The sequence below is a fragment of the Mixophyes fleayi genome, chromosome 9 (genome assembly GCF_038048845.1).
Source record: "Mixophyes fleayi isolate aMixFle1 chromosome 9, aMixFle1.hap1, whole genome shotgun sequence".
NCBI lineage: Eukaryota > Metazoa > Chordata > Amphibia > Anura > Limnodynastidae > Mixophyes > Mixophyes fleayi.
The window spans coordinates 11,808,927-11,821,725 of NC_134410.1; the positions used below are offsets into that span (position 1 = coordinate 11,808,927).

Consider the following 12,799-nt stretch of genomic DNA (forward strand, 5'->3'; position numbering starts at 1 on the left):
AGATAAATGATAGCTAGAATCTGATTGGTTGATATGGGCTCAACTTTTCCTTTATAGAAGGTTTGATAAATCCATATATAGCTGCACCTGTTTTATACCTCAGCAAATCTGCCTTAGTTTAATAACTGTCACAAAAAAGATATAATAAAACCCCTAAACACTGAAACCCAGTTGCACTGAGGCAGAAGACGAGCCCGCACAAACGTTTTTACCATAGTTTACAGATAACTTAACCTTGCGCTGTATTTACCAATGTAAATCTAACTTAGCGATGTATTTCATCACTTGATTTTGTGGGCCTCACACGGTCATATCCCCAATCCTGCTTCTGACATCCCAGTCCCGTCTCCCAGCGTTGTTATTATATCCCAGTCCCGTCTCCTGACATCATCATATCCCAGTCCCGTCTCCTGACATCGTTATCATATCCCAGTCCCGTCTCCTGACATCATCATCATATCCCAGTCCCGTCTCCTGACATCATCATCATATCCCAGTCCCGTCTCCTGACATCATCATCATATCCCAGTCCCGTCTCCTGACATCATCATCATATCCCAGTCCCGTCTCCTGACATCATCATCATATCCCAGTCCCGTCTTCTGACATCATCATCATATCCCAGTCCCGTCTCCTGACATCGTCATCATATCCCAGTCCCGTCTCCTGACATCGTCATCATATCCCAGTCCCGTCTTCTGACATCATCATCATATCCCAGTCCCGTCTCCTGACATCATCATCATATCCCAGTCCTGTCTCCTGACATCATCATCATATCCCAGTCCCGTCTCCTGACATCGTTATCATATCCCAGTCCCGTCTCCTGACATCATCATATCCCAGTCCCGTCTCCTGACATCGTTATCATATCCCAGTCCTGTCTCCTGACATCGTTATCATATCCCAGTCCCGTCTCCTGACATCGTTATCATATCCCAGTCCCGTCTCCTGACATCGTCATCATATCCCAGTCCCGTCTCCTGACATCGTCATCATATCCCAGTCCCGTCTCCTGACATCGTGATCATATCCCAGTCCCGTCTCCTGACATCATCATCATATCCCAGTCCCGTCTCCTGACATCGTCATCATATCCCAGTCCCGTCTCCTGACATCGTCATCATATCCCAGTCCCGTCTCCTGACATCATCATCATATCCCAGTCCCGTCTCCTGACATCGTCATCATATCCCAGTCCCGTCTCCTGACATCATCATCATATCCCAGTCCCGTCTCCTGACATCATCATCATATCCCAGTCCCGTCTCCTGACATCGTTACTGTATCCCATTCCCGTCTCCTGACATCGTTACTGTATCCCAGTCCCGTCTCCTGACATCGTTACTGTATCCCAGTCCCGTCTCCTGACATCATCATCGTATCCCAGTCCCGTCTCCTGACATCATCATCATATCCCAGTCCCATCTCCTGACATCGTTACCGTATCCCAGTCCCGTCTCCTCTCACCTGTTGTGCTGTTGTCCACAGATCCATAGACGCGAGACAGCCAAAGAGCACAGATAAGAGTGAAACTGTGAGACATCTGGAAACAAAGAGACAGAAATTAGGAGAGAAAGGAAAGAAATGAAAAAGAGAAGAAGAAAATAAAGAAAGATGCAGAATGACCTGCTAATCCGCATATGTGTAACACTCAAAGTCTTATTGTTTGCTTCTGAAGAATGTTTTACATTTAACACAAGTAATTTGTAGACTGTCCATGTATAACCCATGTAGTGATCTGCAGTCACGCTGGATAGACACCATGTATATACTGCGGAATATCTCATGCTTCATACAGAACAAAGAGTCATTACTGCTCATTTACAATCAGTATACTGCGGTGACACTGAACAGCAGCCAGACAAGGCTACGAGCTTATTAGTGATAATGCAGCCATTGTTGTCAGTGGACCTCATGTACTTTGCATAGAGAAGCCAGGTGCGCTCGCTGCTTTGGTGACATCACGCTGCCATTTGCACTAGTGCACCCAGATTTACAACAACGTGCAAAGGTTTGTGGATGCGGAGCCAGGTGGCAACATTTGCTCCAGTGCAGAAGTTTGCACTGGCCTATGTCAGGAGCTGGGCGTAACAAGACCAACAGAGCAAGCAACACAGGCGCAAAAACAAGATTTTGTTTTTTTAGAGCAGATTTATTAAAAAATGAAATAAAAATGGGGGGACAGTGGGGGGACAGTGTGCTTCCTCGCTGCGCGGAAGGGCGCACGGCCATTTCCATTTGGCTCTATCACTTCAGCTAGCGGAGATCGGGTCTCACCTGCTTGCTTAAATTTGGCCGCACTTTGCACCGTCCTTTTGCAATTCTACGCAGAAACACAGGTAGGTATAAAGCTTTAAACACATTTAAAAATGTTCCATGTAACAGAGCCTTCCGGGTGTCCCCTCAGTCTGCTGATTAATTTGTGTCATTAAGGCTAAAACAAGCAGTATTTTGGAAATAAAATAAAAAAACAATTTTATTTTGTGAATTAATTATTTCTAAAGCTCTAGACGGTTGGATTTTTGATTTAATGTTTAAGTCTTTGCAAAGCTGGGAGAATTTCTGGATTGCAGATGTGTCTCCTGGAAGCAGAGACTGGGTGCTTGCCATCACGATGCATCAGCGCAAAACCAAAGCAATCTGCAGGGCACATGGTAAATGAGGTCAGCATATAGAATCTATCACTTATATTAGGGCAATCCTGCAAATCAGCCAGGGCAAAAAGTTGGGCCTCCAATTTAACCAAACCCACTTTGACCATAGCTGGTCATTAGGGTTACAGATCGAATTCCCCACTTATACCTTCACTGTGGGCAGAAGATGAGAGATAACGGTTTACTGCTGCAATAACGCAGCACATGAGGCTAGGTAACATCCCAAAGTGTCTGCAGGTACAGGCTGCAGACAGGGTTAAAGTCCCACCCAGTCTTTCCCACAGCACACAGGTGCACCACATCTGTGTAATTAGTTTCTTTACTGGTTAGTAGTGCTTGGAAGGAGTATAAAAGGCTGGTTTTAGTTGTGGGCGGGGCTACCGATGCCAGTAATTTCCCGGTGACTAGGCAGGTGGACTGTGTCTAGCCAGAGTTAAGGTCGCCTAGTGTCATCCTGACAAATGAATACTGTGCTATTTGTGATGTGAACAACAGAAACACAGTTATCCAAGTAAGTTGTTGTGTCTGCCATCTGCCGGATGTCAGCATCACAGAAGTTATTAAATTAATTACCTTTATATATTAACTGACACCCAGCCCAATGTCACAAAAAAAGGAAACTGGCTGATTGTTATCAAAAACGACGCAGCTACAAACGTCACAGTTCTCTGTGCGCAATTTCAATTGTGTTATTGATAAAATTCCAGTTATAATTAAAGGCTTCACAACATTTTAATGCTTAGCCCTTAAGTTAGTGATTTTCTTGTGTAAGATCTGACCTGACTTTTGTCGTATTCAAGGTGTAAACTATATGAAAGTTATTATCAAGTGGCCTCTGACTCGTTACGTTGTCTGCAGGCTTCCAGGGGTGATCATTTCACATAGTGGAGAACATCTATGTAAGCACTGAGCATTGCTGCAAGACTCTGTATTGTGTGCAAAGCTGAGGCCACACTTAAAGGGCTACCCCGTTTTCAATGCAATTCCCATACAGAGATCAGTCTAATCAGCTATCCTATAGTGCTCGCTGCAGAGTCTGTGCTGACTGCTCCCGAGTACGGACTGTAAGCTCTTATGCCTAAAATATCTGATGCAATGACTGAGTTTCATACCCTCCAGGCTTCCCGGACACCTATAACGGATTATAATGTCCTATACTGCGATAGTACACTATGGTTTATCTCTAACTATAAAGGGCCTCAGTCATTAAGGAAAGGAAGGCAAAAAAAGGAGTAAATGTTCTTTGGGACAAACCATGTTACAATGCCAGGGGTGCAAATTAGTTTATTATTTTGCACATAAGATAAATACTGGCTGTTATTTCATGTAGCACACAAATACGTGATAGCTTTATGTTTACACTGAAATTTAAAGTTGATCTAGGACCTCCCCCTCCAATGCAACATGGTTTTGCCCAGGAGCAAAGTTACTCCTTTTTTATGTTCTGCTCTCCTTAATGACTCAGGCCCAAAGTGTTACCAGCGCACAGCACATTACTTTGCGCTGTAGGTGTCAGAGGAGCCTGGGGAGCAGGAATTCCGGAACTCTGGAACTCCGCAAACCTCTGCAAAACCTGAATCGTGTGCAGAGATTACAGCAGTGACAGTCAGCACTAAATCACAGCTATAAGATAACTAAGGCTGGCGTCTAACAGTAAAATACATTACTTTTAAATGGAAGTACTTCAGGGGGCACCATATAAATAGACTGACAATTGTACTGCAATTAGATCCCTTTGTGAGGGGCTCTTTGCTGTGGGAATTGTATTCGGAGACTGTGCTGTTTTAAGTATCTTTTAGCCAACAAAAAATATAACAGGAATTGTAATGGACCCACGAGAGTAATGGAAGACAACACAAGTCCCTGCAATGCCCCAATGTTTGTCCCTGTTTTTATACTACAACTGCTCAGGTTCTCAATGCAGCGTTCAGTATCTTAAGATACTAAGAACTGTGTGGTAAAGGACCACTAAGTTCCAAAATGTTTATTTTCAGTTGGGAACCAAGAAGGTAAAATACATCGGTCAGTGTTACCCTGACATCCCACTACAATTCTGTTAAAAAATAAAAGTATCCCTCTCCACATTCTATTACACAGATTTAGGACACAGGTCACTAGTCGAAGACATTAGAGCCACTCGAACATCACCAGATCTGTGCTTGTGTATGAATCAACCAATCCACACACAGCATTTCTGCAAAGTAGGGCTGGCAAACTGTCAGTAACTCTACGTCTGCTCTGTTATAGAAGCCCCTCCCTCCAAACATGGCAACCTGCAATACAAAAAGGTCTAGTGTCAACCTGCTACATAGTATATGATACATCAGCCTAAATGTGTCCCCAAATTGTTTGTGAGGTAAATCGCATATATACTAGCCATTTATATGAGGGTTGTACCAAAATCTTATTTTATTATTCGACTGAGTACTAAATAATCTTTATTATTATAATTATTATTAACATGAAGATTATATATACTGATGTGCTCTGTCCAATATAATTACAAAGAAATCAGAAATTGGTTTTGGAGAATTCACAGTTTGGATGTATCAAAATTTCCCTAAAGAAAATGATGGTCCAGTCATATCCTGTAATCAGTAACTCCCTGTTATATATACAGAACATATGGAGTAGATTTATCAAACCTGCTATACAGAAAAAGTGGAGGTGTTGCACATGGCAACCAATCAGATTCTAGATATCGTGTTCTGGAATGTACTAGATAAATGATAGGTAGAATTTGATTGGTTGCTATGGGCAACACAGACACTTTTCCTGTTTAGAAAGTTTGATAAATCTCCCCATGGTGCACAATGACAATGCAGAGATGGAGTGACAGAAATTAATATCATTTTTGGTAACTTGTGCATTAGACTTTCTGAACGGAGCAGGATTAATACCAAACTAATTAACAACACTCAATGGGTGTAGTTTATGGCTACAGATATGGTATCAGCCCCACGCCCATCATGACTGTGCCAGACGTTCACCCCAGCCTCGGTCCAGCAGCGGTCATACATACATCGCCACAGTCTCTGGGTCAGACGTTCCCACTGGGATTATCATCTCTCCCACTCACCTTTTCTGTTTTTCTGTATGGACTGTGCTTTCCTCAGCCTTTATCACATGCTCAGCGTGCGATTAGCGTCATACAATGAGCATCACCAAATCTTGTCGCGGAGAAGACACCACATCACCTGAGGGCGAGAAGACAAACAGCGTCACAATTTCATCTTTCAACTTATGTTCCAACGCGTTTCTACCCTCCCGACCCATAATGCCCCTCCCTGTAGCCAATCAGCAGCCAGCAGAAGGACAGACCCCACCGTTCCTTCATCTCTTCTACCCTCCCGACCCATAATGCCCCTCCTTGTACCCAATCATCAGCCAGCCGAAGGACAGACCCCACCATTCCTTCATCTCTTCTACCCTCCCGACCCATAATGCCCCTCCCTGTACCCAATCATCAGCCAGCCGAGGAACAGACCTCATTAAAAATCTAAAAAGCTGAAATAACAGGAACAAATATTTCTAGAATCATTGACCAATTCCTGCCATCTATCGGTTCCCACAACAACAACAACGTACTTTGTCCTCTAACGACTCTGTTGGATATTTGTATTATATAATCTGGAATGACGACTTTTACATATATTGTTGTGTATTACTCTTTATTGGTGACTTTTATGCTAAAACTAAATTGTATAAATAAAGTACTGGTATTCAAAATAAAAAGTAAAAAAAAACAGCATCAGAAAACCAAAAATATGTTTGAAAAAGTTAAGAAGTGGCAAAATGTTGGTATATGTATAGAAATAACAGAAGGAATATGAGACCTACAGACAGGAAGTCTCAACATGAAAAATAATATATATATGGGCAGCACGGTGGCTTAGTGGTTAGCACTTCTGCCTCACAGCACTCGAGTCATGAGTTTGATTCCTGACAATAGCCTTATCTGTGTGGAGTTTGTATGTTCTCCCCGTGTTTGCGTGGGTTTCCTCCGGGTGCTCCGGTTTCCTCCCACACTCCAAAAAACATACTGGTAGGTTAATTGGCTGCTATCAAAATTGACCCTAGTCTGTGTTTCTGTGTGTGTGTGTGTGTGTGTGTGTGTGTGTGTGTGTTATGCAATTTAGACTGTAAGCTCCAATGGGGCAGGGACAGATGTGAGTGAGTTCTCTGTACAGTGCTACAGAATATGTTGGCGCTATATAAATAAATGATGATGATATATATCAGGCATAGGAGACACAAGTTATGTAGTGTAACAATGAGACTAGAGACGGTAATCCACCTTAAACACTCTGCATCTGCTCATACGCTTGACATGCAATACACCACGGCGGACATGCACATGTGTTTTTTCCAAATCCAGGACGCAAGTGGCTCAGTGTTTTTCCTGTTCGTTACAATGGCCCATTCATTTCAATGGGGTTTCCAGCATTTGTTCTACATGTACAAAGCCCATTGACGTGTACGGACTACTGATACAAATGGGACAAGCTCTGTACTATTAAAATAAATAAGAAATGGACAGGATGGTCCCTCTAATTCCTCAACCAGTGCTAGGCAGCCTGATCTGGTTACCAGTAAAATAAAGGGACAAGGAGCATGGGGGATTTTACTTGATTGTTAGCGGACTGGTGTAACAATTTTGCCCCATTTGCATGAGGTTTTGTAAGAAAGCCCACATTTACAGGCCACACCCCTCTTCTGTAAACCACGCCCCCTATGTTATAATATACAATTATAGGAGTGGGGCTATGTGGTTCATATATAAAGCAGATGCTGTGAATAACACATCACATTACCAGCGCCAGAGTCAGTCACAACGCATAGAACCTATTGTTATATTATATCTCGTCTAATTCTGCCCCCTCCTCCATACTGCGCTCCATATTCTATTGTCGTGCTCCATTTGCCCTCCCCTAGTTATCACATATTTTGCTATTTTTCTAACCAGATCATTAGTATTCCCCTTATTAAAGCTGGCCACACCCACTGCGGTATGAGCAGCGTCATTGGCCACATAGCGCAGAGCCTGTGCCCCCAAATTGAGAAGTATAACAATCTGATTGAACCTAATCTGATAACCATTAGACATGAGGGTCAGACTTGTCCTACTCTTCCAGTAGATGTACACAAGAGGCGGGCGAGACCTGACGACGTCATTTGCCTCATAAATTGGGCGGGGCAAGGTGTATGATGACGCTCATTAGGTCATCGCGCACCTGCCTACTCAGTGTTGGCGGAGCTTGAAAACGTGATTTGCGTCGTCCCAGCACATCCCCGGCCATGTTGTAGGAAGATAAGCACCCATGCCGGAGGATTGCCTATTCTCATATGAGTCCAGAAGGTCTTATCCTAATTTAGGAGTCTCCCGAAAAATACGGCAGACCAGACAACTATGTGATGTTGGCAAATATTTTATATATGGATCACGCAAAGCCCTGGCACCATGGTCGGATCGGGGGGAAATCTGCGGTATCCACGGCATAATCCACACACTCGTCCTATTTTTTACCGTGGACATGGCAGTAAAGGACATACAAACACCGTGGACGTTTCACTGCTGTAGGGCGCATACACACTGCAGAATCGGAACGACATCGTCCCATCGTTGAATGAGATTTTTAGTTTGGTTTAAAAATCTCGATCGACAATATAATGACCTTTAAAGCGATAATCTACATCGTTGCAGGGTACACACTACTGTGATATCGGGCCAATTAGTCCTTTATTGTCTGGCCCGATAATCGGCTGAGAAACAGTGCAGCATATACCCAGCCGTAGAGACACTTTGCTCTGTGCTTTCTTTTTAATCCTTCAGCAATGCCTCCTGTGGAGATCACACAATAGCTGTACAAGAAGGCACAGTCTTTAGATGCTCTCTAGCAGAACAATGAACAATTAAATCCCTGAACTGAGGAGAGAGCAGGAGATGTGTAGAAAGCACTGGACAGAACAGGTGTCGTTAGTGAAGCCCCCCAAGGGCAGACCCACAGGCGGGCAGCCACTACAGGGCTGAGAGACGACGGGTTTGGGAGAAAATTCTGTAATGTTGCAGCCAAAATCATCCGGACCATGAAAGTAACCAAGGGACAATGACAAACACTTTATTGCAACTGGTTTAAAAAAAATTGCAAAAATATCTTATCGGGTTTGGAGACCTTGTTTTTTTTTTTCCAAAGGGTAGCAGACCATTCCTCAAGCGAGCGCTTCGTCACATAGCATAATGACAAGATGTATTGTTAAATGCACCAATTAAATTTCAAACACGTATTTTGGATTTATATGGCGGTACCCAGAGAGCTGACAGGTTCTGAGCCAACTCACATGTGCTGCACTTGACGCAGTGACTGCGATTAAGAATCTTATTCTCCAAAAATATGAACTTGAAGATTTTGGGGACCATGGTGTAAATTAATAAAAAAGCTGAACAAATTTAGAGGTTTTTCCCTTTTTCAAACCATGTTGGATAAGGTATTAAGTTTTTAACTGTGAATGGGCGTATTCTGCAGTCTGTTGTATCTGTCTGCGTACGGAAGTAACGAATAACCTGAGCGAACTTACGCCCAGATTTCAATGGAAACATCTGAGATCCGCTTGTACTTGAACAGGGACGTACGTGCGCGCAATACCCATCCAATATTTTTTAGACACAAGTTGCGTTCGAAGACGAATCAGACCCTCACTGTTTTATATTTTTCAAATAAAGAGTAATTGTGCACTAAGAAGTGCAGAAATAATATACTGGACTCTACGGAGGTTGCGTTAACTTCTTCACTTCAGATTCAGGGAATTATGCAATTTGACCAGGATACACAAACTTTTGCCTATAACAGCATAAAGCTGGATAAAAGCCCCTTACTTTACGTGAATATACTTATTTTGCCAGTTTCTGCAGGGTAAACAAATGCTTGGATCTTTTGATGGCAGTAGCTGGGCATATCGATGTGTTCCTCAATGAATGCACCCTAAACACACTCATGAACCTCGTATTATACACATATGCAAAAAAACAGATTGTGTTGTAAGACGAGACAATAAAATGAGATCTTTAGTGAGGGGATCCTGCGCGTTTTGGAGGCTGTTCCTGGGTTAGCAGCATCATTTTTCCGGCTAATAAAAGTGCTTGATTTCTTCATGTCCTTGGGGGAACTGTAGATCAAACGTCGGCCTTAACTGTCAATGAAACGCGTTGTAACAAAAACATTCAAACACACAAAAGTAAGACATGTAACTGAAGATTTAAATTGTCGTTATTATAGCAGAGAGACTCAAATTGATTAACCCCTTTGCTAAAACTCTTTCTGAGACAGGCGTGCCTTGTGCTGAGCAGATTTTATATCCACTCTATATGGCGGCCATGCACCTCGCAACTGGTAGGAATGCCAGGGACTGTTAGTTACAGATCATGGTCATCAGCACAGTGGCCTAGTGGTTAGCACTTCTGCCTCACAGCACTGGGGTCATGAGTTTGAGTTTGATTCCCGACCATGGCCTTATCTGTGTGGAGTTTGTATGTTCTCCCCGTGTTTGCGTGGGTTTCCTCCGGGTGCTCCGGTTTCCTCCCACACTCCATAAACATACTGATAGGTTAATTGGCTGCTATCGAGGGCACGTTCTAAACTTTAAAGTTGCATAAACCTATGTATACATGAGGCGCACAAGTAGGCACATTCACGCAAAGTGAACTGTGCTGTACATCCGCATAGTCTGCAGTTAGCAAATCAGCATATTTCCCATTGTCCCAATTCTTGGACCCTTAAAGGTGGTCTGGCCTATCAGAAAGTCGGTGTGGGATAAGAAGTTTGGGGAATGGTTCTGGACGGATTAAGGATGTTATTGGGACAGATCTAGAGTGAGACTTCTTTAATCATTTTTGCTTTTATAATGTTGGGAGGCATGCTGTAGGGGTTTAAACAAAGATCTTACCTGTTTAGAAGCTCACATATCATGAGCAAATCATCTATAACCATCAGTTAAAGCTGACTCTTGACTACTCTGCTGACAGCAGCAATGAGATCTAGGGGCTAGATTTACTAAGCTGCGGTTTTGAAAAAGTGGGGATGTTGCCTATGGCAACCAATCAGATTCTAGCTTTCATTTATTTAGTACCTTCTACAAAATGACAGCTAGAATCTGATTGGTTGCTATAGGCAACATCCCCACTTTTTCAAACCCGCAGCTTAGTAAATCTAGCCCTAAGTGTGTTCCCATTGCTGAAACAGCAAAGAGCAACGTGGAACTTGTAGTTTCCTTTTTTGGGACCAACCTCCTGGAGCTACAGATGATGACTGTAGCTTGGGTACAAGACCACCTAGGATGGCTGACAAACAGCAACAGCCAGTAGCAAATGTTAGAGAGACGCAGTAAAGATCATTATTAAGAAGTTAATGCACAATAAATGACTGAAGATTGAAAATATGTGTAGTAGTATTTAAATCAATAATTGCTGGACAAACAGTTTTCTTTAAAACACTATGGGGATGTGAAGTGTCCTATGTCTGTATATAGTGTAATAGAATTGTATTATGATCATGTCCAGTGGTCAGGTCATGTTGGAGGTGTAGTGTCCTATGTCTGTATATAGTGTAATAGAATTGCATTATGATCATGTCCAGTGATCAGGTCATGTTGGGGTGTAGTGTCCTATGTCTGTATATAGTGTAATAGAATTGTATTATGATCATGTCCAGTGATCAGGTCATGTTGGGGGTGTAGTGTCCTATGTCTGTATATAGTGTAATAGAATTGTATTATGATCATGTCCAGTGATCAGGTCATGTTGGGGTGTAGTGTCCTATGTCTGTATATAGTGTAATAGAATTGTATTATGATCATGTCCAGTGGTCAGGTCATGTTGGGGTGTAGTGTCCTATGTCTGTATATAGTGTAATAGAATTGTATTATGATCATGTCCAGTGATCAGGTCATGTTGGGGGTGTAGTGTCCTATGTCTGTATATAGTGTAATAGAATTGTATTATGATCATGTCCAGTGGTCAGGTCATGTTGGAGGTGTAGTGTCCTATGTCTGTATAGAGTGTAATAGAATTGTATTATAATCATGTCCAGTGGTCAGGTCATGTTGGAGGTGTAGTATCCTATGTCTGTATATAGTGTAATAGAATTGCATTATGATTGTGTCCAGTGGTCAGGTCATGTTGGAGGTGTAGTGTCCTATGTCTGTATATAGTGTAATAGAATTGTATTATGATCATGTCCAGTGGTCAGTTCATGTTGGAGGTGTAGTGTCCTATGTCTGTATACAGTGTAATAGAATTGTATTATGATCATGTCCAGTGATCAGGTCATGTTGGAGGTGTAGTGTCCTATGTCTGTATATAGTGTAATAGAATTGTATTATGATCATGTCCAGTGATCAGGTCATGTTGGAGGTGTAGTATCCTATGTCTGTATATAGTGTAATAGAATTGTATTATGATCATGTCCAGTGATCAGGTCATGTTGGAGGTGTAGTGTCCTATGTCTGTATAGAGTATAATAGAATTGTATTATGATCATGTCCAGTGATCAGGTCATGTTGGAGGTGTAGTGTCCTATGTCTGTATATAGTGTAATAGAATTGTATTATGATCATGTCCAGTGATCAGGTCATGTTGGAGGTGTAGTGTCCTATGTCTGTATATAGTGTAATAGAATTGTATTATGATCATGTCCAGTGATCAGGTCATGTTGGAGGTGTAGTGTCCTATGTCTGTATATAGTGTAATAGAATTGTATTATGATTATGTCCAGTGGTCAGGTCATGTTGGAGGTGTAGTGTCCTATGTCTGTATATAGTGTAATAGAATTGTATTATGATCATGTCCAGTGGTCAGGTCATGTTGGAGGTGTAGTGTCCTATGTCTGTATATAGTGTAATAGAATTGTATTATGATTATGTCCAGTGGTCAGGTCATGTTGGGGGTGTAGTATCCTATATCTGTATACAGTGTAATAGAATTGTATTATGATCATGTCCAGTGGTCAGGTCATGTTGGAGGTGTAGTGTCCTATGTCTGTATATAGTGTAATAGAATTGTATTATGATCATGTCCAGTGGTCAGGTCATGTTGGGGGTGTAGTATCCTATGTCTGTATATAGTGTAATAGAATTGTACTATGACCATG

At 42.3% G+C, this 12,799-nt stretch overlaps 1 protein-coding gene across 1 annotated transcript in view; it reads right to left on the bottom strand.

The window, feature by feature from the left end:
- The window catches only part of GABBR1 (gamma-aminobutyric acid type B receptor subunit 1), a 76,156-nt gene that overhangs the window by 57,016 nt on the left and 6,341 nt on the right, over nucleotides 1–12,799 (bottom strand). Inside the window, exons 2-3 of the mRNA XM_075186391.1 lie at nucleotides 5,737–5,854; nucleotides 1,471–1,546 (exon numbers count right to left, since the gene is read on the bottom strand). Of these exons, the coding sequence (XP_075042492.1) occupies nucleotides 1,471–1,546 (76 nt within the window). The 5' untranslated portion in view covers nucleotides 5,737–5,854. The remainder of the gene's footprint in view (nucleotides 1–1,470; nucleotides 1,547–5,736; nucleotides 5,855–12,799) is intronic.